The following is a 24144-nucleotide window of genomic DNA, read 5'->3' as shown; positions in this document are numbered from 1 at the left end:
ACCTTCTGGAAAAGTTTCAGTTGGATATTGGATATCTTTAGTTGTTTTTGTGATTTTGTTATTGTTATAATTTTTTTGTGTGTTTTTTATTTTTTTTAATACATGCTTGATTTGAGTTTTCATATGATGTTATATTTATTTATGCCTGATGTGTTTTTTATTTTTTATATACATGCCTTACTGAATTTTAATATAATTTATTTTAAATTTATGCCTGTTGAGGTTGTTTTTTTTACATGCCTGATGTGAGTTTTAATATAATTTATTTTTAATTTACGCCTGATGATTTTTATTAGTATTTTTTAAATACATGCCTTAGTGAGTTTTAATATAATTTATTTTTCATTTATGCCTGTTGATTTTTACAATTATTATTATTTTCAATACATGCTTGATGTGAGTTTTAATATAATTCTTTTTAATTTATGCCAGATGATTTTAATTTTAATACATTCCTGATATGAGTTTAGTTTATTTATGTATTTAATTATTTATTTATTATAATACATGCTTGACGTTAGGTTTCATTTATGTATTTATTGTGTGTGTACAGTACTTTGTGTTCTTTTAAAAACTGAGCAGATCACCTAAAAGGCAAACTGTTCCTTATGCCTCGTCTTTACTTTTACAGAGGACGCCGTCTTCGCTGAGCCGGGGCCCGGCGGTGGGTCCATGATGGCTGGAGCCGTTTACACTCTCCCTGCTCAGAGGAATGTCCCTTTGCCCATTGCCATGCAGAGGCTGATCCCTATGGCAACCCAGGGAGGGAAACCCCGCAGCTTCACACTGCCACGAGACAGCAACCTACACACACTCCTCGCGCCCCCTGCGAAAGAAGAACAGCAAACACACAACGGTGAGCTCACTCAGATACGTGTGTGTGTGTGTGTGTGTGTGTGTGTGTGTGTGTGTGTGTGTGTGTACTGCAAGCTCTGTGCTGCGTGGGCGGACGTCAGGTAGGAGCAGATAAAAAAAAAAAATGTGTCTCACATCGAGTGGCAGCCACCAGAGACCGAACAGATTCTTTTTAAGGTGAAGACGTCAGCACATGTGCCAGAAATAAAAACGCTCTCAGGCAGACACACTTTCATTTTAGTTAGTAACGGGTACGGTAGCACACACTCCAGAAACGCAGCGATCTAATGAGGCTAATGAGACGATGGTGCTCTGCTCGCCGAGGTGAACCCAGCGGCAAACAGAGGGAAAAGTGCCAAACTGGAAAAGAAAACAATGAAATATAAGTGATTTAATCAGTCAAGCTGAGGAAGGAAGTAAAAAAGTGGAGAGGACGTCCTTGAGGCTGGAGGGACAGAGAGAGGAGGACTTTATCGTCATTAATAACACAAGTCATTACTGTAAAGTGTTGAGGTGTGCTGCTGTCCTCCAGTGGCTGCTTGCAGATATAACTCAGTCTAATCAGATTTCTGACAGCTCTTTAGCCTTAAAGGGATAGTGCGCATGTATCAAAGTGAGCTATGATCACATTATCCACTTTAAGGTGCAACAGGTGGTGTGATGTTTTATTTCCCAGTCGCTCTATGAAAGATGATCAGCGTACCATTACATCACCATGAAAAGCACTGACGATGGATAACCAGTTAGTGTTCAAGGTCCTTTTTTTTTTTTTTAGAATTGGTGGATGTTTAGGGGGAGATAGCAGGTCAACAATAAATATAACATAGAAGTGGTGAACATCATCTGAAAGCTGTGAACCTGAAGATCAATTTGAGATGCAGCTCAATGCTGTGTGTCAAGTTGTTCTGGTCAAAATATAAAAAAAAAATGACTTAATTAATTATTTATTGAAACCTATTAGAGTGTATAAGGGGTCATAACATTAATATTATGCTATTTGAAGTCCATTTCAGGCTCAACTTTGTCCAATAAGTTATTGCAGCACTTTTTGGGTTGATACCATTTGTTACACACATTTGGTGCAAAATAATGCAATTTAATGGAAAACAATGGTCAGAAAAACCCTCCAGAATATAACATCAACATGCCAAGACCATTGGAACAACATAGAAGAATTCATGCTGTGATTTAGGTTAAAAAATGTTGGTAATTTTTGGAGATTTCTGTATTTTCAGCGATTGGATGTATATTCTATGTACTATGTAATTTACCCAAGTACTGTACTTAAGTGCAATTTTGAGGTATGTGTTCACTTGAGTATTTCCATTTGATGTAACTTCATACTTCTACTCCACTACATTTTGAGGCAAATATTGTACTTTTCCCTCTGATGTGCCCTGTTTACTATTTATTGTTATTTTATTGATGCGTCTTTCTATTTTTACTATACACTTTTGCTGCTGTATCACTGAAAATGTCCCCGCTGTGGGACTAATAAATCATCTTATCTTAGCTGTAATTTATAACAAACGTACAAGTTCTTATACTTAGTACTTTATACAACAGGTTGTTGTTTAAAAAATCCAAACTCTCCCTCTAAGCGTGTGACTGTTTCTCTCTGTGTGACGGTGTGAAGGCGGCAGCGAGGGTGCATCCCTGGGCGACCTGTTCCGTGCCTGTGAGCAGGGCGGGGTGTGTCCTCTGGGTCGCGGTTCGGAAGGCAAAGGTGAATCCGAGTGCAGGCAGTCCTTCCTCCGACGGGCCGCCGACCCTCAGCTCAACGACCGCCTGCATCGCCTCCGCATACTGACCTCCACGCTGAAGGTCAGTCCGCACAAAGACACGTGCAGGAACTATACTGAGAGATAATTTGCAAAAACACATTTCTCCATTTTATTTTATTTTTGTCAGAAATCATGTTTTTAACAGATTTTTTGTGTGCAAGCCAGGGAAAATGGTGTTTGGCTGTTCTGATAAAAATCTCTTTTTAGTGTGACTCAAAGTAACATCAATCAAACTGGTGTTTGGTTTATTTATTTTAAGAATGGAGATAAAAATCTGTTTTTGCAAAAGAACTCTTTATATAGGCATGTATGTGCACATGCAAACACACATAAAATAGCTGGTACATCAAGGTAAGAAATAAAATCTATTTTCAGTCCCTTTTTTCTACATTTTTTTGTTTTTCAAATATTTCTCTTTTGTGATTTGTTTATACTAAAGTTACAGTCCTTAAGATTTTCATCCTGGTTGACATGGCGACACCCACTACTGGTGATATCGACAAGTGCTGCACACAATGCAAGTAGCTTTCCATAAAACAGCCAGGCAGGGCAGTGTTTACGACCTTTTTCCAATGATTTAGAGAGCCATAAACTGTGATTACTCAGGGCAGCATGCATGGGAATTAATTACAATATAATATATTTCTCACAAATTTCTGCCGTTTTTTTATATATAAATATACTAAAGATACTGATACTATATGAAACTAGAAGATCTAAGTAATCTATAGACTCCAAGCATGCTGGGAAGTGGGAACGCTGCAAAGTTAGGCTATTTTGGCAATTTTTAAAGCGGTCATGTGACCTCTGTTGACCTGCTATCTCCCCCTAAACATCCACTGTCCACAACCGCTAATTCTCCAAAAAAAGGACCTTGAACACTAAGTGGTTAACCTGATGGAATAAGTCCCTAATTTGGCAATATTCACTTTTTAGAAATAATTACTAAGAATGTTTCTAAATCTAGCGAGAAAGTTGGCAATTTGGCCATTCGGACATTGTTATATATTATTGTCCTGCTTTACTGAAACTGATCTATTGTTGAAATATGCTAAAAAGGTTTTGTAGACGCATGTTTTGACATTTTGTTTCTCATGAATGCTAGATAAAAAAAGCAGCCCAAGTTTCACCAGTGTAAAACTTCTATTGTGAAGCAGCCGCAGCAGCAGAAAATGTTTGCTTTTTCAACAATAACTTAAACACATTATGTGTAATTTTCTGATGCTAGATCTCTCAATCAAAACAATAACAACAGACAGAGTTTATTTTCTCCCCCACCATTGCAGTGAGTTAATATTCCGTTCAGGAGGTTTTTACTTAATGCCAAATTATTTACACACACACAGACCAGGTGATTAAAACCAGTAGAAACACTGATTAAAGCAGTGTAATTAAAAAAAATCCACATTCAAAATCCTCCAATAAGGAAAAACAGTAAATAATAGCAAATAATTTATCAACAAGATAGAATTACAAATGTCAGGAAAAAGAGGTGGCAGGTTTTGGAAAAGCAGGGAATAATGCAGTGTGAACAGGAAGGCTTCAAGGTTACAGCAGTGAAAAAGTCAATATCAGATGGGATGGAAACAATAAAACGCCTTTATTCGAGTGGCCAGCTCATTAAGAGAGGCAACATGTTTTGAGCTCTCTAGGTCTTTGTTAAAGCCTTTTTGGCCAAAATGACATGCTGCATCATTTCCTACAAATCCCTTCTGAGTGTGAAGTCAATCTGAATTTTAGTTGTTTGTGTGAGAACTAAAAATGTCATCTGTTTCGTCTGTCGCCTATTTCAACGACGATCCCTATCGAGTAAGGATCCAATCTTCGGTCAACAACTTGTACAATTTCCAACAAATGAGGAAAAAAGATTGGTGCCACTTGTACTTGTTGCACATTTTTTTTGGTTTTTCCAAGTTACTTTTTCTGACAGCTTTGTTTAGGACAATTTCTAATTATCACCCAATATAGAGAGGTAATTAAGGAATGCATATACTTTAAAAGGCTCAACTGGAGTCGATTGCATGAAAATCTTAAGGATTATAACTTTCAAATTGCAGTGCACCTCACATCTGTTCTGTTCAGACAAAAGATGATGCAATTTTCCCTGTTCTTTGTTCACAAGCTGTTCTTTCGCCCCTTCAGTTTTGAAGCTTTTTCAAAATCCTTTACGGGGTTGGCATTTTCTGAAATCTCGTCATTTTTTTTTTTTTTTATCAGAATCCACCACTTTTCTTCTCCTCTCAGTGTGGATTTAAAAGAATTACTTTTGTCATATTTTTCTTGGCCTGCATTCACACACTGATGCAGCGAACCACATGAAAAGTGAGATCAAAAACAGCTCCTTTTATCCGTAGCAGGATACTCTTATGTGCATTTTTAGCTGCAATAACACACCATGACTTTCTGACCCTGATGCACACATATGCACACACACACACACACACACACACACACGTATATATACACGCTGTCTCTGTCTTTGAGTGCCGTCATGTGTCCCAGTGTGTTTCCTCGGTTTGGTTTGCGAGCTTTGTCAAGCAGCCATCTGTGGCTTTGTGCTATATGAGCAGTGGTGATGTCTCTGGGCTGGGCGCCTGTGAATGGCTCTTCGTTTTGCTGTGGCTGTTTTTGTTTCTATAGAGTTTGTATCTCTGTTGGCGGGGGATGGCTGGCAAAGGGCGCGGGGGTCTTTGTCGCTACAGTGGCTTTTTTACTGCGAGGGTCTGTGGCTTTGGCTGGTGCAGGTTTGGGGTGGAGGAGCTTACATGTTTGTTCCGTGTCTGGCGTCTCTTAAAGGAATACACCCAAGTTTTTTTCCAGTTTGGATTAAATGTGGCTCCTGTCAAATCATTAAAGTCATCCATGTGACCCTGGTAGACCGCAAACGGCTGTTTACAAGTCGTGTTCCTGTGTTCAGGCAGCAGCGACTTATCCGCAATGATTTTTTAATAATTTATCTGTCGAAAGTGAACAAAAACAACAAGATGACAAGTGAAGATCTGTATTCAGACTCGCAGTATAGTTCTGCAGAAGTCCTCTGTTGTAGCAGACAATAATAACAACAATAGAGGAGTTTCTTTTATGCCGTGTTTATATTCTCATTATGGCTGGATAACTGTGTGACAGATGCAACATCGAGCATTTTTAAAAATTTAAATCAGCTTCTGAAAATGAAAGATTTTGCCTTTCATTAATTCAAAGTTATTATTTTTCCCAGAATGTAACTCACTGTTGTTAATGCAGCAAAGTTTCTATATTATATATGTCATATATACTTATATTTTAAAATACTGTGTGACAGATGCAACATCGAGCATTTACATTTTTTTAAATCAGCTTCTGAAAACGAAAGAATTTGCCTTTCATTAATTAAAAGTTATTATTTTTCCCAGATTGTATCTTTCTATATTATATATGTCATATATACTTACTATACTATGTACTATTGTATATAGTAATATTACATTGTACATTGTACTATACTATACTATATATATTTTAAATTATATTTATTCATTGATGTTAATACTACAACGTGCAACAACCTATTTAACCTATTTAACATGCTAAAATATGTTTTTTTTTTCTGTAAAAATGCAAAGTACTTTCAGGAAACAAACAAACACAAAAAATATATATTAATAATAAAAGCCAAATAGCAGAAATGTATGTATAAAATGTGTATAAAATGTGTATAGAATGTATGTATATGTCTTATTTTTATATTCTTTATTCTGTCTTCTATATCTGTATGTGTCTGTATTTTGAGCTGCTGTGACGACTAAATTTCCCCACTGCGAGATAAAAATAAGTAATATCTTATCTTATCTTAAAGTTCACATTCAGATATTGATCCACAGCATCACTGTGTCCTGTTAACCTTCAGTTGTCTTGTAAATAAGGACACATTGTGTATCTAAACATAGTCCAGTAAAGCAACCCTTATAAAGTATACATTATAACTTTTATTATTAATGCCTTATAGATCAGTTATAAGCCATTAATTGAGCAATTGAACTGAGGCTCATGCACATTGAAATAAAGGGAAAAAGAAAGTGATTTTCTCTTGATGAAAACCATAGTTTCCTTCACAAACTGCTGGAAACAAGATAGCGATATGCAGTAACAAAACATCCACCAGTGCTGTTTTGGAGGAAAGCAGGCGCCGTTCATTAAAATCTCCCTTCAGGCTTCCTCAGAGAAAACGTTCAAGAGAGCTAGTGATGGAGACAGGCGATGAACGCGCATGAGGAAGCACCTGTGGTTTGAGCAGCCCTCGTCAGGTGGATCAATAATGCCCGGTCATGTAAAGATCCCTTGATCGGCCCTTGGTGAGGAAAAAAAAGGCAGATGAATTGACAGCAAGCAAGTACATTTCCCCTCAAAAACGACCTCATAGGTTGTTTGTAAAGGCGGCAAAACACGACCTTATTTATATTTTATACTGTCTTCCCCAGCCAATAGCGGCCGTAGTTATTAGGGAGGGGAATAATTAATTGATGATTGATTAATGGTCGTTAAGACTTTGATCACCTGGAATTTTTAATTGACTGTATTTTTTTTATGTTAATTTTACCTCTGACTGCGTATCAGTACTCACTGAACTAAAACACGGCTGAGCGTTCAGTTCTGCAGCCGTACGTCAATATGCCAATGAGCTGAGAATTAAGTGCGATAAAGCTACAATTTGCAAACTGAAAGTTGCAATAACAATTATAAAACACACAGAAATACAAGAGTATTAATTTGAGCAAAATTAGCTTACTGTATCAAACCTTGCTAGCATGAATAACTAGGTTTAATTTGATCCAAAACATATCTAAATACAAAACACACTTACATATGCAAGACAACATGCCTCTTTGGGGGCTAAAACATAAAACATTGAACTCCTTGACGTTATCTTTACAGTTTAATCTCACTTGAGTTAGTTTTACGATCGACAGGAAGTCTCTTTTCGTCCTTTCAATACTGGAGTATGTATAAAAAAAGCGATTAATTGATTAATCACATTGTCACGATCATTTCATGGAAAGAGGTAAAAAAATATTTTGTTTCAACTTCATGGGCGACTGTGTTCATGACGTGTGCGCTATTTTTATTTTGAACTCTCCTCTCTCTCCTGCTAAACGATCATATGGGTCATATGGCTCTAAATCGATAGAAAAACAAAAACATCTGTATTTTAAACTAAGTGTATTTTAATCTAAGTGATCTTCAGCCTTTCTCAAAATCATCAAATGGTGACCTTTCCTAAATATATAATATCTTAAAAAGCATTTAACCCTTTATAAAGGCATAACAGTAATAAAACTCTTTGGAACAAAACATCTACCAAGAACAAATGGATGATCTTACTGCAACTCCCCAAAAACTGAGTGTATCCCGTTAAGTGTGTGTCTTGCTTCACGTGTGTCTTCGTTTTAAAGCTTAGTGGTTTCAAATCATAAAAGTTAAATAAGTGACCCCCCTCCCTCCCCCCTCCTGTGTTTCTGCATCCCCCCCATAGGACAGGGAGGGGGAGCTAGCGCTGATTGACAGGCTGTTGGCCAGCCCCCAGCTGTCGTCGGCAGAGTTCCAGGAGTGGAAACGAGCCTATCAGGAGCTGTTCTCTCAGGAGCCAGACTCGACCGCTGAATCAGACCCCGGCCCGCCCCTCACGCCCTCGCTCTCTCACACGCACTCCTACATCGAGACCCACGTCTGACGAGTGAAACGCACTCGCAAACACGCACGCATATGAACGAGTTGCTCCTGATTCTGGGAAGAGTTGAGCGGCGGATGTTGCGATCAGAGACGGACGAGTTGGAGAGTAGGGACGACTCCACATCCCGACGCGCTTTCAGCAGCCGCAGTGTACCAGTGCACCACGACAGCTTTCTGAGGAGACGCCCGCGTGGCCCTCATCGATCGGTTATGCCACTCCAGCTGGCTCGGGGGCGGACAATAAACTGACCCTTAAGTATTACATGTTAGCTTTTGTGCTCTTTAAATACTTTGGATGACTTTTCATCAGTTTGTTCCTCCTGACGTGGACCAAGACCTCAGAATAGTTCCCTCACGAGCCGCCATTTACAGTGTTTCATCCAGCTTGTGGTGCCATGTTTTTGACAGACCGCACAGTGTCTCATAGACAGCCTAATAGCCACATTGTACTCTATCAAGCCTTACACTTGATGTTTTCTGTACAGTGAGTGTTACAGCAGAGAACAGTTAGCACAGATCTTTTTTTAAAATCAACTAGTCTCTCTTTCTATCTAGTTTTAGAGACTTTTGTTTGTGCTGGTTTGGTAGAATTACGTACTGTACTGTGCTGGGCTGGACCTGAAGCATGCACACTCGATAGCCTCATGGAATAAAAACCATTGAAAGGAAAAGTCCACCCTAAAAACACTTTTAACACTGTTTCCAAAGGGAGCCCATGTTGGGGTAGGTCGTGTTATTTTTGCACAGGTCTGGGTCAGATTTCTTTTAAATATTGTCAGTTAATGAATACAAATTACACGGCAATTAAGGTATCTGAATATGTTTAATGTTAAAAAAATTGCATCTTATTCTAAAAAATGGGTGCAGACAGAAACATTTTGATTTCCAATATTCCTTTTTTTTATCTTTAAACATCTTAGTACATTTATTATTGCAAATAAAATGTATTTTGCACATTTGGTTCAATCCAATTAGCCTTACAAACAAAATATTACCGACATGAATTACATGTGTACTGTGTGTACTCTACAACATGTGGGAGGTTGTTTCTTTTGTGTAAGTTAGGAGCAATAAATACTCTATTATCCATAAATCATAATTAAAAGACAAAAACAAATTTTAGTTAAGTTCCCTTTGACAAAAATCGTCAACCTTTTAAAGTTGCCATATTTCAAAGATGTAATTTACAATGTAATCAAGTAATTGCTGACAATGTAACAACAATCTAATTGTGCATTTTTTCCAAATACAGTCTGGGCCAGTCCTCGAAGTGGGGCAGTACGGTGACTTTTTCTTGCACCGCTACTCTTTTCTGCCCTGTCATTATCAATCACATTGATTTATAATGCCCCTAAATACACTTTTTTACCTTTATGGATTTTGCAGTGTGGCACCGTTGCTTCTTTATTTCATTAATATCACGACGTCGCATTCTGCTCCGCTGAACTCAAACGGTCGTCCGATGAGCAGCTGGAGCAGTGACAGCACATCAATCACTCACAAAGTCAGGAAAAACAAACAAAACTGCAGCAGAGTTGGTGGATGCCAATGGCCATGAAGTTACTTTCTTCTTTTTTGGCCATATTGTATTTCTGTCCACTGTTTTTGAACTGCAGTCAAGGTGCACGGTGGGCACTTCATGGTGCATTCAGGTGAATTCGATATTTCATAATACTTTTATACTTTGCATGTTACCTTTTTTGTTTTCCTGAACATAGACACTTACCGGCTTTCCACTTCAAGCACTGATCTGAGCCGATCTTAGTTGCTTATTTTTGTAATCCAATTACATGTAATCCATTACCACCCAACCCTGTCCTTCCTGTCACTTCTCCCTCACTGTCAGTGTGACTTTACCTCCAGCAAGTCTTGTCTTAAAATACCGTATATTTAATTTGACATGAGTCATCAGCTGCCTCTATTAGAGCTCATTAATTCATTTTCTAGTCCTAAATATTTCCTTTAAACATCACTTCACTTTGACAGAAACACGAAAAACATTTCCAGTTCGATATTATAATGCATGACACTTCATTGTTATTTTCTGTTATTGTTTTTACATCTCCATAACAAAAAGCAGCTCCAGAATAATAATACCTGCATAAAGATACTGTAATATCTTTGAATACATTCCCCAAACTTATCTCATAAAGAATTCGTCTTTTTTTCCAAGTCTGTCTTATAACTGGTGGTGGAATGTATCTAAGTACATTTACTCACATTCTGTACTTTATTGCAAATTTTAGGTACTTGTACTTTACCTGAGTATTTCCATTCTATGCTACTTTATACTTGTACTCCACTACATCTCAGATGTGAGTATTGTACTTTTTACTCCACTACATTTATCTGACAGCTTTAGATTTTAGTTAAGTTACTTTTCTGACAAATTAATACCAGAATATGATATAATATAAATAGGAACTCCCCTTTTTGTCGTCTAAATGATATAGCTCTCTTTTCTTTTATTATACACACAAAGGGAAAAAGAGAGACTGGTTCTGGACCAAGAAACATACAAAAAAACTTCCAATTTCACTCATAAGCAACAAAACAACTCCCGAAACTTTCCGACATCATGGATTGATTATTTTTTATATGACGGTGTAAAAGTTTCTAAGGGTGGATTTTTCCTCAGAGACCATTTGGCTCTCTGTCTCCTGCATGCCACATAGAGACTACAAGGAAATATTTGCATAGGAATTGAAATATGGATCTAATAAAAAATATATTAGTTTGTTATTTGTACGCTGCTGCCAAATGACTTAATACTCAGAGACACTGCACAAAACTATAAAAGCAATCAAACACACAGAATACACAAAGACGTTCACACACAAGGCCAATAAACACACACAAGACACAGTTTGAATGCTCTTTCTATGCTGCTGCCCGTGGTTGGTTGTAGTAGCATGTCTTTGTTGTAGATAAACACAATATTCCTTTTCTGTTTTTGTGTTTGAAATCTCTAGATACAGTAGATCTCTCTTTATAGAGTGCAAACTAAGTGTCTTGGATAATGTTCTATATCTGATTCTATCAGGGTTTTTTTTTTTTTTTTTGGACAGTTGAGTAAAGATTGTTTAATGTTAAATCTATAAATTATGGTAAAAATAACAGTATTTATTTATCATTCTACGTGTTCTGTCGGAGAGGAGAAGAGTGGATCAATAAAGTGTGGTCATTTGGATGAAGGTGTGGTTTGTGGTTTGTTTGTGGCTGCGGTGGGCGGTGGAGGAGCAGAGGAGGGTGACGGGATGATGAGCACCGGTAACAGCTGTTGTACCATCGCTGTCAACAAGGGAGGGAAAGAGGGAGAGTCCATGACAAACCAGCAGAGATCCTCTGGGTTAGAAAGTCCACACTGCCAATCCTCATCACTGACGCTTTTTTCTCAATATTACTGTCAGAGCTGAGTGACAACTCAAACAACTCTTGTGCAGGACAAACCAGCAGCTGGTTCCAATAGAGAGCAAACAAAATGATGTATTTTTGTAGCATGGGGTCTATTGAGAATTCGTCTACAGGATTTTTGCATTGGATTTTGGATCATAGCAGAAAACAAGTTCTGTGGCAAACACACATTTCTGATGCTTACACATTTTGTTCAGCAGGAAAATCTTCACAAATGAACACCACTTTATAGCGTTAATGCAGCCGATAGTAGTAAGAAGCTAACGTTATGCTATAGCTAAATACACCACAGTCACATGACACACATGACAAAGGTTTTGACTGGCTACCGTAACCGTAGTCTGATAAATTGTTTATTAACCTAATCTACAATCCACAAGAGTTAGCAAGAGCTCTGAAAAACACGACTAGAGGCCATAAGGCGACTAGTGAGAGAGTTCCTGTCCGTGTCTGGGGTAATGACGTTTAATGTCCCCGACAACCACTGTAGTCTCATTTAGCCACTTGTTAGCAAACCACCCTTTTATGGACACGTAAAAACTTCAAAATTTAAAGTGGGGGTATTTACTAACGTTTTTTATGTCATAGAACAAAGTGTCCTGAGTTTGTGTTAACCACAGACCTTATTTCAGGCATCTAACCACCAATCCATTCAAAATCCTCATTGAGTTTGAGACGTTAGACTCCATGCCACTAACATGCTAACTGACGTCCGGGTTTAAGAACTTATTCCTGTGGCGCCCTATTGACTTTGTATTGAACGAAGTTGCCTCCTTGACTTGTCTGTTAGCGAATAACAGAAAAACATTTAAAAGCTGGCGCCAATTCTCCAGTCCGGAAAAAACATTTTACTGTTGGCGTTATTAAAAGCCCAGGTCAAACCTGTAATGGCGAAAAACAATGCAGAAAACTTAATGTGAGGAAGGTAACATTTACTATTTACTGCATCTATTCTTCAACAAAGAGGCCAACTTTTCCACCTCATCCAAGTATAAAAATGTTTTTTTCTTATTTTCAGCATGTCACTCAGGTTTTTTATAAGCAAATTGAAAATGTGCATATAAACAGTTGGATGAGAATGCACCTATTGTTACATTTGGTGCTGGAAATTGAAAAAAAAACTTTTTTTATGCTTGGCTGAGGTGGAAAAGATGCATCAATAAAAACAGAAATGCCACAAAGCGTAATGTCTCAGCAAATAAATAATGAAACACATACATGAAACATACATGAAAATGTTACTTTAGGGTGCACTGAAATCACAAGAAATAGTGGCAGATGAAAACATTACCTGTGGAGTGATGAGGAGACTGTCACCTTCCTCAGATTAGCTGTATTTTAGTTGGACTAGTTGGACGGCACGTGGAGACTTCCACCAACGCATGCCCTATCTCACAGTGTAAACGTTTTGACATGAGGGGGCGAAAATGAATTTTCCCAGTCAGGAGCTAATTTTTCCAATTATTCCAGCAGCACATGAATGCACTACAAATATCCTATGAACAAAAGTGAACAATAATTTTTATATCTGGCCGTAACATTAGCTATAAAAGTAAATCCCCCTGTGCAGACTGTGATCCAGGACATAACACCTCGCAGCTTCAGTTGATCACATTATTATACACTGATGCTTAATAACAAATCCCTGAAAAGGCTCCAGAATCTGGTAGAAAGATTTAACCAGAAGCGTGGAGGCTGTTATTGCAGCAGATTAACGCCCACGCTTTTGGAATGAGAGACTCAACAATCACATGTGGGTGTGATGTTAAGGTGCCTACCTAGGTGCAATAAATAAGTGGATACTGGAGCCCTGCAGCGTGCAAGATATTTATTATTTAAATTTTATTTTGTGATGTTGAGGTGTCCAGTTACTTTTGGACAAAGTCTCTACATGTACCAGTGACACACTGATAATAAGAACATTAGATTAAGATTAAATTAAATGTGGAGTGATTATGTTGACATTAACTCACATTCTTTTTTACTCCACTACATTTATTTGACATCTTTAGTTTTAATTTAGTTACTTTTCTGCCAAAAGAACACTGAAATATGGTATAATATAAATAGGAACTCCCCTTTTGGTTGTCTGAAGGATATAGCTCTCTCTTTTCTGTTATTATACACACAAAGGGAAAAAGAGACTGGATTTTGGACCAAGAGACAAACAAAAAAATCTCTAATTTGACTCATAAGACTCATATTTTTTATTGTGTTTGAACAGAAAACAAATTAAATGTGGAGAGATTATGTTGTAAATGTGAGCTCCAAATCAGCAAAATTTAAATAATTAACCTTCTGATCCCCAAGCAGTTTCGGAGCATTTTTTCCTCCTGTCATATTTTACCCACTGTGGCCTCGTTTTTGATATTGTTAAAATGTCATAAATCCTAACAATCGGGTCTCTACATGATATATTTATATGTATATATATTTGACTATTTACCTTTTTACAACTTCTTCCACCTTGTCTTGTCCTTTCCTCTCTGCTCTGTGTAAATAGCCTGCAGTTCAGTCAAAATTTCACAGATTTTTTGTCACATAACTGTTGGTCTTGGCTTCCCAGTTGCACTGATGAATGCAGAATTTGATGCGGGTTTTTTTTACCGGATCTAGCTTGTGCCAATGCTTTATTTTGGCTTGCATTTCAAATGGGACAAACAGATTTAAGTGATTTTATTGTAAATGTTTTTTTAAGACAACACACTTCCTATTTCATAAATATTTTATTTCCTATTTCCTATTATAAGTTATTAAGTTCTTAGTTATCTAACCCAATCCCATCAAAAAGTTAGCATGAACGACTTTTCTTTAATAAGCCAGGTGGTAAATAACAGAGAAAACGCTATATATTAACCCTAAATTCTGCTTTGCTGAAATCACTGAATTACTAAATGTCAAATGGATATAAAGTAAACACACTCACCAGTCCTTATCACCTTTATCATTAGGTTTTATTGGTTGTTAATGATAATTAAACATTATTTATTATTATTATTACATATTACATATATTTTTCATATTTCTCAACGTGGTTCATGATGGTTTTATTAAATTAGAATTCATAATACATATTCATCCCTTCATAATATTTACCAATTGGAATGTTTTTTTGTGCAATTTTGCAAAAAAACCCAAAACCCTAAATTTAATTTAACAATGTTTATTTTTTTGTCTTCTGTTTTTATCCAGGCAAAAAGGAAGTTGCACGCATTTTCATGATTATTTCATTGACAATATGCACTTTTGGATATATTGAGACATCCGATTAATTTTAAAATCCAGTATTACCTTCAAACATAATAAAACATGTTAAATAAATAATGTTAATGCAGACAGGATGTATTTGGGATGAAATGGAAGTAAACACAAAAGTCCATGAATAATAAATTACAGCAGGTTACCGAACTATTACCCACAAATCATGCATATGATTTCCTGTTAATGCTTTTTCTACTCTGCAGCTTAAACCTACTTTGTCCATTTGGTTGACCGTGCAAAAAGGAAAACTAGACCGGAAAAAATAAAAGGTCACTTGATGTCCTTGGTTTGCTTCTATTTCTACATCTATCTTATAGAAAACTTCAATTATTCATCGCTAGTAAATAAACAGGAATGTCACATGCATCGAACTTTTATCATCCATAAAATATTCAGCTTAGCTTTGCTGTTGTTTTTATTTCAAAGATGTCCTCCTCCACCTCCACCTTCATCACCTTATCTCCTGTTTTTTACTCCACTTCCTCTTATGTGGTGATAGCCTCCTCCACAGCCCGGCTCAACCTCCTCCTGAAAACTCATTTATTCAGGAATTACCTTCGTCACACTAAATCTCCCCGCTGCTCCTCTACTTGTTCTCCAAATCCCCTTTATCTCCCCTCTTAGCTCCAGTTTTATTTCTCCTCTTAGAACTTTGTCACATTCGGTCACTTAGTCACTGGCGATTGCTTGTCATTTTTGTTGATCTCGGACTTTGAGCTTATTCTACTGTTACATTTATAAATTATACAGAACTCTCAGTAACTGGGTCTGCAAAACACCTAAATGTACAGGTGCATCTCAATAAATTAGAATATCATAGAAGGTTTATTTATGTCAGTAATTCAATTCAAAAAGTGGTAATAAAAAATATATAGATCCCTTACACACAGAATGAAACATTTCATGTCTTAATTTATTTAATTTCTACTAATTATAATGGTTATGTTTAACATTTAATGAAGACCTAAAATTCAGTGTCTCAATTTTTTATTAAATTTTTTTTTTTTTTTTTATTAAAAAAGTATGTTTATAGGGAAATGTTGGCTTCTGAAAAGTATGTCCATCTACATTCACTCAATACTTGGTTGGGGCTACTTGACTTGAACTACTGGAAATTGACTTTTCCATGATATTCTAATTTATTGAGATGTATATAAAAACATAGCAGCAATTGCAGCAATCTAATGCATGCTAAAACAAAAATACAATAAAATCCCCTCTTTTAGCATGTCATTTTTTATTAGTAGCCTGTTTTTTTTAAACAAATAACAATACAATCTTATTCATTTTCTTGAAGTGCTGCATGAATAATATCGGTTAGCTTAACCCTCCTGTTATGTTGCTGGTCAAATTGACCCATTTCAAATAAATAAAAAATCAATGTCATGTTAAATCATTGTATTTTATATGTAGGTCTTTCCGATGTACATAAAAAAAATAACATTCATTCTTTTGTGAAAAAGGAGTGAATTATCCTCATTGAACTATGATCTGTGAGAGATAAAGAACAGCATTGCACTAAATATTGATTGCAATGGTTAGTAATTGAGTTACTAATGAAATATAATTCATGTTTATTGGGATTTTTTAGTTTCTGACACTTTTGGATAATTAAACATGCCCTGGGTCAAATTGACCCGTGAACATTATTGCTGTTCCTGAGAAATGAACACAACAAGAGGGTTACCTTTGTACAGAGCAAGAGTTCCCTTGTTACCAGTTTTTATGCTAATCTAATCTAGGCTATACTACTACTTATGGGAGTAGATTGGTATAGAGAAGATTAATAGAGTGGTATCGTTTCCATGTCAAACTATTAGTAGTTATGGAGAAGCTCACTCTACTTCTTTAAAATGTACTTGTTGGATATATTTCCCTTCCTTCTGATCCCCTCTAATGCGACTGGACTAGAAACAGTGGTTTCATGGTTAAAACCAAAAATATCTAAATCATGCACGCCCTGTTCTCAGCATTTTGAGACTATATCCTCACTTTTATGTTGAAGTTTTCTTACACTGTGTGAGCTTTAGTCCGGTAGAGGCAGCAGAGTGCACTCAGTCCCGGTCAGAGGTCTGGGCAGCTGACAGATCTCTCTCCATCGATCTTTCTTCGTGTCGTACTCCAACACGCTCCTCACTACCACCTCCTGTCCGTCGCTCCACCTCCTTCCTCCGAACACCAGCAGATTGCCAGAAGGCGTCGACACCATCCCGTAGTTGAAGGAGCCGATGAGAAGCGGTCGGAGGCGCGTCCAGTGGTCCGACTGCGAGTCATATTGTTCGATATCGCAGAAAGGCTCATACATCCCCAGCAGGGCGTAGATGTAGCCGTGGGCGGTTGCCAGGCGATGGCTGAACCTGGCGATAGACATTGGCGCTCGCTTCTCCCAGACTCTGCTCTTCAGGTCCCAGAACAAGACTTCCTTGCTGCTCTCTCTGTGGTCATCCTGGTTATCAACGTGGTTGCTGCCGCCCTGGTTGCCCGGGAGACCACCTGACACATAGATGCTACTGTCAAGAACGGCGGAAGCATGGCCATAAAGGGGGCAGGGCATCGTTGCTCCTCTCCTCCACGCCCCTGTGGCCATGTCGTAAAACTCGACAGAAGCTAAAGACGTGTACGTGTTGGCGTCTGGTTGCTTGTGTCGCCCCCCGATGACATAAATAGCGTCCTCAACCACGCAGCAGGTGAACTGCGCGCGCTTCTCCAGCATGGACTCCACCTCCTCCCAGCTGTCAAAGCGAGGGTCGTAGCGCCACACCTGGTTGGACGTCCCCACTGTGACGGACTTTTTCCCGTCCTCGTCTCCTTCTTTAACTTCCTCTCCTCCGATCACGAAGAGGAAACCTCCCGCCGAGCACACGCAGTGATTTCGCACTCGTAACGGGATGCTGGAGCTCAGAGACGAGAACTTCCTGCTGCTCGGATCGAATGCCATCATCTGCTGCTCCGGCCAATCAGGGCTCGAGCCTCCGCCCACCAGCAACACGCGATTGGGCGTGGATCTGAGTGTCGTCTGTTTGCTCTGGCTGATCGGCTGAGCTGGACCCATCCTGTGGTACTCCAGCGCCCGGGTCAGCTGGCTCCTGATGAGTGGTGTCCCCATGGCTTTGTGGGCGTGGCTAAGATTGGCGAGATCACCGGGGGCGACCAATCCGAAGCGCAGACGACTCAGCAGGAGATTTGATTTCAGCAGAGGGAGGGGCCCATTCTCATTCAGCCAATCCAGAGCCAGCTTTACGAGCTCCATCTCCTTGACGCCGGGTATCTCGTCCGCATCGAGCACCGCCATCAGCGATTGGATGTTCAGCCTGAGGAGGTCGTCCCTGCTTTCCTGCAGCAATGTCCCCATCTCAATCGCGACAGTTTGATTGGCAGCTTCAAGTGTGTCTGCAAGGGCGTGGAGCTCGGCCAGGTTAGCATAGCAGCAGCAGTTGTCAGCGTTTAAACCATCGGTCATGAAGCGCTCGCATATCGACACGGCCGTCTCCACCTGCAGGTACCTGGCCGCCTCCAAGACCACAGGAAGAGTCGGCGGTGATAAGCTGAGCCAGCCGGAATACAGGAAGTCCAGAATGGCGTCTAAACCCTCAGGTGTTAGCACCGGGAGGCTAATGGAGCCCGCTAATCTCTCAGCGGTAGTCTCTCCAAACAAGGCCCAAAAATACTCGCTGGAGCTGGCCAAAAGGGCGCGATGACAGGGGAAGGGTACACCGCCGGCCTCCAGGACGACATCACACATGCTCCTCTGAGTGCGCAGCCGCTGGAAGCCGGAGAGAAGTCCGGTTCTATGGGAGGAACTGTAGAGCAAGGAGTAGCTATCCATCCAAAAGATAAGAGGTGAGAGGAGAGAGAAAGCTTCAGAGAAACAGTTAGAAAAGGGATTAGTTTGTGAGAAAAAGCTTAGTCAGGAAGGAAGGAAGCAGCAGTCAGAGGGGGGGGGGGGGGGGGGGCACTAAAAGCACAGGAAAAGCAGCAATGAGTGTTGTCAGAGAAGATGAAGCCGACAAGCCGCACTAAAGAACGTTTGACAGAAAGAGAATCAGACATTAGTCGGAGAACAGGATAATAGGCTGTTGAAAGCAAAGAACAGGAAATGATGGGAAAAGACAGCAGAGTTGAGAGAAAGAGAGCGGAAAGTGCGTGTCCTTAGTCGAGGTCCCTCCATCTGTGTTTTTGTCCTGCTCCGTCTGCAGCGGCGGGCATGTGACACCATGATAGGAAGGTTACCAACTGGCCCTTACACACACACACACACACACACAAATGAGCACAATCCTGTGTCCCACCCCCTCTCCCTGCCTCCACCTTTCTGGCTGTTAAACCCGCTCTGTCCCAAAAGCCTCCTGTCTCTTTCTGCGATGACCCAGCTCTGTTGGCTTTGTGTTTGCCCGCTGCCCTTTCCTCTGCGTCCGGGTGGGAGTATCACCCCAAATGCATGCATCCGACATACACACCAAACCGGGGCCGGCGAGCAGATGCATGGATAAACACACTGAACACATGCACAGAGGGAGCCTGGCAGGGTTTTAGTGTCTATCCCGGCGGATGAACTCATCGGCAAATACAGCTGCTTCAGTCTGCAGACCGAGATTCCAGAGCACCTATCTGTGCCCTCGTCGCCATGGCCACAGGAATAGAAACACAGACGGGGCTCAGCGGAGGTACAAATCAAAACCCGAGGAAGTTTTGCCAAGCTGTCAAAAGATTCACTGTCAAATTTGGTATCAGAGTCGGCCCGTGCCCTTCTGCGAGGCATTTAACCTCAACGCGACCCGCTGCTTTAAAATCACGCTGATTGATGTCATGCTATTATTTTTGTGCAGACATAGGAGGGAGGTGGTGGGAGTGATAATGGAGATTTGTTTTCAATATCAGGCGACAAGTTGTCCGGCGTGTTTTTACGGGCCTGCGGTTGTAACATTGAGCTACTGTCTTGTCTGAAACATGCACATCAATATGCAAACAACGTCTCTTTATTGCACACTGAACGAGTTCTCGCAGAGCTCTCTGCATCAAACATTTTGAGTTATCTCTAAGTGGATGCCGACTCACACTCATACAGAGTGTGTAGTTGTGCAGTGATCGACTGTTACTCAGCACATTCACTGAAGTACTGCACTTAAATACAAATTTGATGTACATTTATGCAACGTTGCAACTTTGGAGACAAATATTGCACTTTTTACTACACTTGGAATACTATTTGTCGGACAACTTTAGTTACTTTTCAGAGATCTATATTTTTTCCCCTTCCTGTCCAGTAAAACTATCTATCTGAAGGATGAACTCTGTGTCCGAAAATGCACTACATACTCAATATGTTTACTATTTCAACATACTTTGTGTGCATCTTTTTGGACACACTAAGCATCTTGCTGGTCGACAGTGGTGGACTCAGGCTGTCTGAGGGCCAGGGGCTGAACAAAAGAAAGGGGAGCCAGTGTGCAGAAAGTTTTTGAGAATTTTGGCCAGCCTATACATCGCTGCATTATGTTTTCTCAGTTTTAAGGCCACCCTAGTTTTAGATTTCGGCATATACATGACGTCCACTTGATCACCTTTTCTTCCCTGGAACTGCATCTTGTTTCCTCCATTAAAGGACAACCTTTAGTGCATTTAAACGCTTTTTATCCATTGAAAGCGCAACCAATAGTGCACTGCATCTTGTTTTCTTCACCTGAAAGGGCACTTCATCACATTTAATCTACCGTAGGGCTGGAGATGTGTAGTGGGTGGTGACCCGTGATGACCTCAGTTCTGCCAGCATCTGTAATACCTCACAGCAGGCATGATGCAGCATGACCTCCTGAGTTTTTCTTGTTTGTTTGTTTTTCATGTCTGCAGGCGCATTTTGGCTGTTAAGAAAACTATGCAAATTGTCAATGTATTATCAAAAGAATATATAGAATAACGCAGATACAGATGAAACATTGAGAAAATACAATAAAAAGCAGTGCCAAACATTTGACCTAAAATAAATGAATTATGTCTTGGTCTCTGTTTGACATTGAGTCTAATAGTGTTTTCATAATGTCATATTTCATCAGAATTAGTATGCAGTTCACATACAGTTGGTTTCATACTACGGCCTTGGACTTTAAAAATCTCACATATTGTTTCTGAGTACTAAATAGCATGTCAGTATGTTAATTAGTACATGTTTTCCAATTGTTTTAAGTTAGGAAATTGTAAAAAAACAAAACTATTTTTTTTTAATTCTTAATATTCTCATATCTTCTTAAAACTTTATTAATCAATTCCTTCCAAACAGATCACAATGAAAATGAAACCGCAATTAACAGAGGTTTGTGTCTGAAAACAAAATTATTCCAACTTTAGTCATGGAAAAAAATATTAGACCACCCTTGTTTTCTTCAATTTGTTGTTCATTTTAATGCCTGGCACAATTAAAGGTACATTTGTTCGGACAAATATGATGGCGTAACAACAAGAATAGCTCATAATAGCTTATAATAATAATATTATTATGTTTGTCCAAACAAATGTACCTTTAGTTGTACCAGGCATTAAAATGAACATCAAATTGAAAAGAAAAATGGTACTTTAACACACTTATTCCAATTTTTAAAGGATATATATATATCCTTTAAAAATTGGAATTAGTGTGTTAAAGTACTAATTCTCAGATTTTGTGTCAGGACATGATTGGTCCCAATTCTCAAAATCTCTGATATAATAGTGAAACTATCAGGGAACATTTAATGCACAGTGAATACTTTTACTTTTAATACATTTTACTGATCATGTTTAAGGCTTTGAATGCTGGACTTCTACTTGAAGTGGAGCATTTTCACATTGTGTTATTAGTACTTTTACTTAAGTGGAGGATATGAGTACTTCTTCCACCGCTGCATATGTGTTTGTTTAATGGAAAGGTTACAGTAGTTCATAATCCAGCACACAGAGGCCACTCACAAAGAGGAAAAACAGACTCACGCCTTTCCAAACCGCCAAGTGTTTTTAATCTTTCCCACACAATGTCAGATCCTCTCGTACGGTTGTTAAAACACCAGCAGTGTTTCTCTCCACCGTGACCTGATGGAGGCTAAACTTAGCTACAGCTGCTCAGTGTGTGTGCTTGTCTGCGTGGACATGTGATGCGATGATGGATATCTGGTGTAATGGGGGCCTGGTGGTGTGTTTGATGGCATGTGTCTGTGCTCTGGTAATGTGGCATTCCTGCATGAAACTGTTGGATTTGGAGGTTTAGCTCTGGATCAAAGTGACTCTGTGCACAAAGACGCCCCTGACTCCCACCTAAAACCCAGTAATACCCATTACATATGCACATAATATAAGAAAATTACAGCTGGAAATATCAGGGCTGTTTTTTTTAAAGTGGAAACTGACTGTGAAAGACTCTCCAGGCATCTTCCATCACAGTAAACATAAAGTTTTAATATGTTTTTGTCAGTTTTCAGGGTATTTAATTTTGCCTCAATGGAAAATTTAATTTAAATCAGTGCATGCATTATGTCACGCTCTGTTTACTGTCAATCTCCTGACACCCGCAGGAAAAAAAGGAAGTCTCTGCCATGAAATAATCCCCTTTAAAACATGTCTCCTTATAAATGAGCTGTCCTGTCCTGTCGCCTTATTCGGGGTGTCTTTGTTAGCTGATACAGCTGTCAACTCCAGCAAGATGTCCTTTTAAAATAACAAGGAAACGAGTCTACAGCCACAATGACAACTTTGTGAGGCTGTATTAAGCTAAATGCTAACATTAGCATGCTACATACCTGCAGAGACAATGCTAACATGCTGCCGTTTAGCAGATAGCCTATTATGTTTACAGTGTTTACTAAGTTGGTTCAGCATGCAACTTGCAAATTAGAACAAAAAAAAGTACAACTGCTGCTGGATTTCATTAGATTTGCAGTATTTTGTCCTAAATCAAACTATTGGACTAATTTCATTGGAGTTTGAGGATATATATTATCTGGGAACTATGAATGTCTGCACAAAATCTTGAGATATTTCAATGCATAAATAAGGATTTTTCCTAAGATTTGTCCATTGGGAACCTTTAATATCTGTCCTAAATTTCACAGCAACACATCCAATAGTTGTTGTTATTTCATTGAATAGAATTAGAAATTGAAGAGTCGAACAGACATTCCCATTCAAATCAACATAGCGGGGTGACCGTTGGCATTGCACTGTGACCTCTGTAGTGGGCTAACTTCTGTATAAAGTTCTGTTTAAATGGACTAGTTGCAAGTCACGGACTCATTGAAGTGGTTTTGCAGAAACAACCAAAGAACCAGTGGAGAAGTATGAAGCACTGAGAGACAGCTGCTAAATGAGTCAAATTTAACAACTTAATGCTGCGTCCACTCACTCTTGTCAGTCGTAAGGAACATTTATCTTTTTGGAGAACAGCACACCAGAAGGATCCAAAGATGGTGCCTATTTAGTGCATTAAGAATTTGTCGTCTGGCACGTATCAAAAATAGTTTATGCCCACTGAATATGTGCAGAAGTGTTTCTCCTGCAGTTCACCCACAAGTTCCCGGTCAGCCCAGACTTTTTATGGTGATGAAGTCAAAGATTTTCTAATCAGCCCGATGAAAGTTTAACAACATACAACCTCCATAATTATTGATTCATAATATAAAAAGTTATAATAATATATAAGTCCTGAAAATAATAATAAATATTTTCAGGAACAGCAATAACTCGGGGCATGTTTAATTGTCCAAAAGTGTCAGAAACTAAAAAAATTCCCATAAACATTGTTTATATTTCATTAATAACTCCATCACTAACAATTTGAATCAATATTGAGTGCAATGGTGTTCTTTACCTCTTAAAGATCGTGGTCCAATGAGGATAATTCTCTCTTTTTTCATTAAAAAAATGCATGTTAAAACTTTTTTAAATGTACATTTGAAAGACCTACATATACATTACAATAGTTTTACATGACATTGATTTTTTAAAATTTATTTTATTTTAAAATTTTAAAATTTTTTCATATTAAAAAATACTTTAAACTATTTTTTGGGGATTTTTAAACTTTGAAATGGGTCAATTTGATCCGCAACATAAGAGGATGGTTAACTGACATATAAGGGTGGTCTATGGGGGAAAAAAAGCT

The 24144-nt window shown here is 38.8% G+C and overlaps 2 protein-coding genes across 6 annotated transcripts in view; one reads left to right on the top strand and one right to left on the bottom strand.

Annotated features, from left to right (window-relative positions):
• cnksr2a (connector enhancer of kinase suppressor of Ras 2a) overlaps window positions 1-24144 on the top strand; it is a 103226-nt gene that overhangs the window by 66831 nt on the left and 12251 nt on the right. For 4 of the 5 annotated variants that reach the window (XM_059326551.1, XM_059326550.1, XM_059326549.1 and 1 more), the window contains 3 exons: window positions 632-856; window positions 2492-2679; window positions 8149-10037. In XM_059326551.1, the coding sequence (XP_059182534.1) occupies window positions 632-856; window positions 2492-2679; window positions 8149-8346 (611 nt within the window). In that variant the 3' untranslated portion in view covers window positions 8347-10037. Of the gene's footprint in view, window positions 1-631; window positions 857-2491; window positions 2680-8148; window positions 10038-24144 lie in introns of those variants that run through there. The other variant, XM_059326552.1, reaches the window with a different exon arrangement.
• On the bottom strand, window positions 16402-18889 carry LOC131961707 (kelch-like protein 34). The gene has a single exon (XM_059326553.1). It carries the CDS (start codon window positions 18844-18846, stop codon window positions 17047-17049), a length of 1800 nt encoding a protein of 599 aa, XP_059182536.1. The 5' UTR covers window positions 18847-18889; the 3' UTR covers window positions 16402-17046.

The sequence above is a fragment of the Centropristis striata genome, chromosome 23 (genome assembly GCF_030273125.1).
Source record: "Centropristis striata isolate RG_2023a ecotype Rhode Island chromosome 23, C.striata_1.0, whole genome shotgun sequence".
NCBI classification, from domain to species: Eukaryota; Metazoa; Chordata; class Actinopteri; order Perciformes; family Serranidae; genus Centropristis; species Centropristis striata.
Note: the sequence above shows the minus strand (reverse complement) of the source record. Positions and strands in the feature narration are given on the sequence as shown.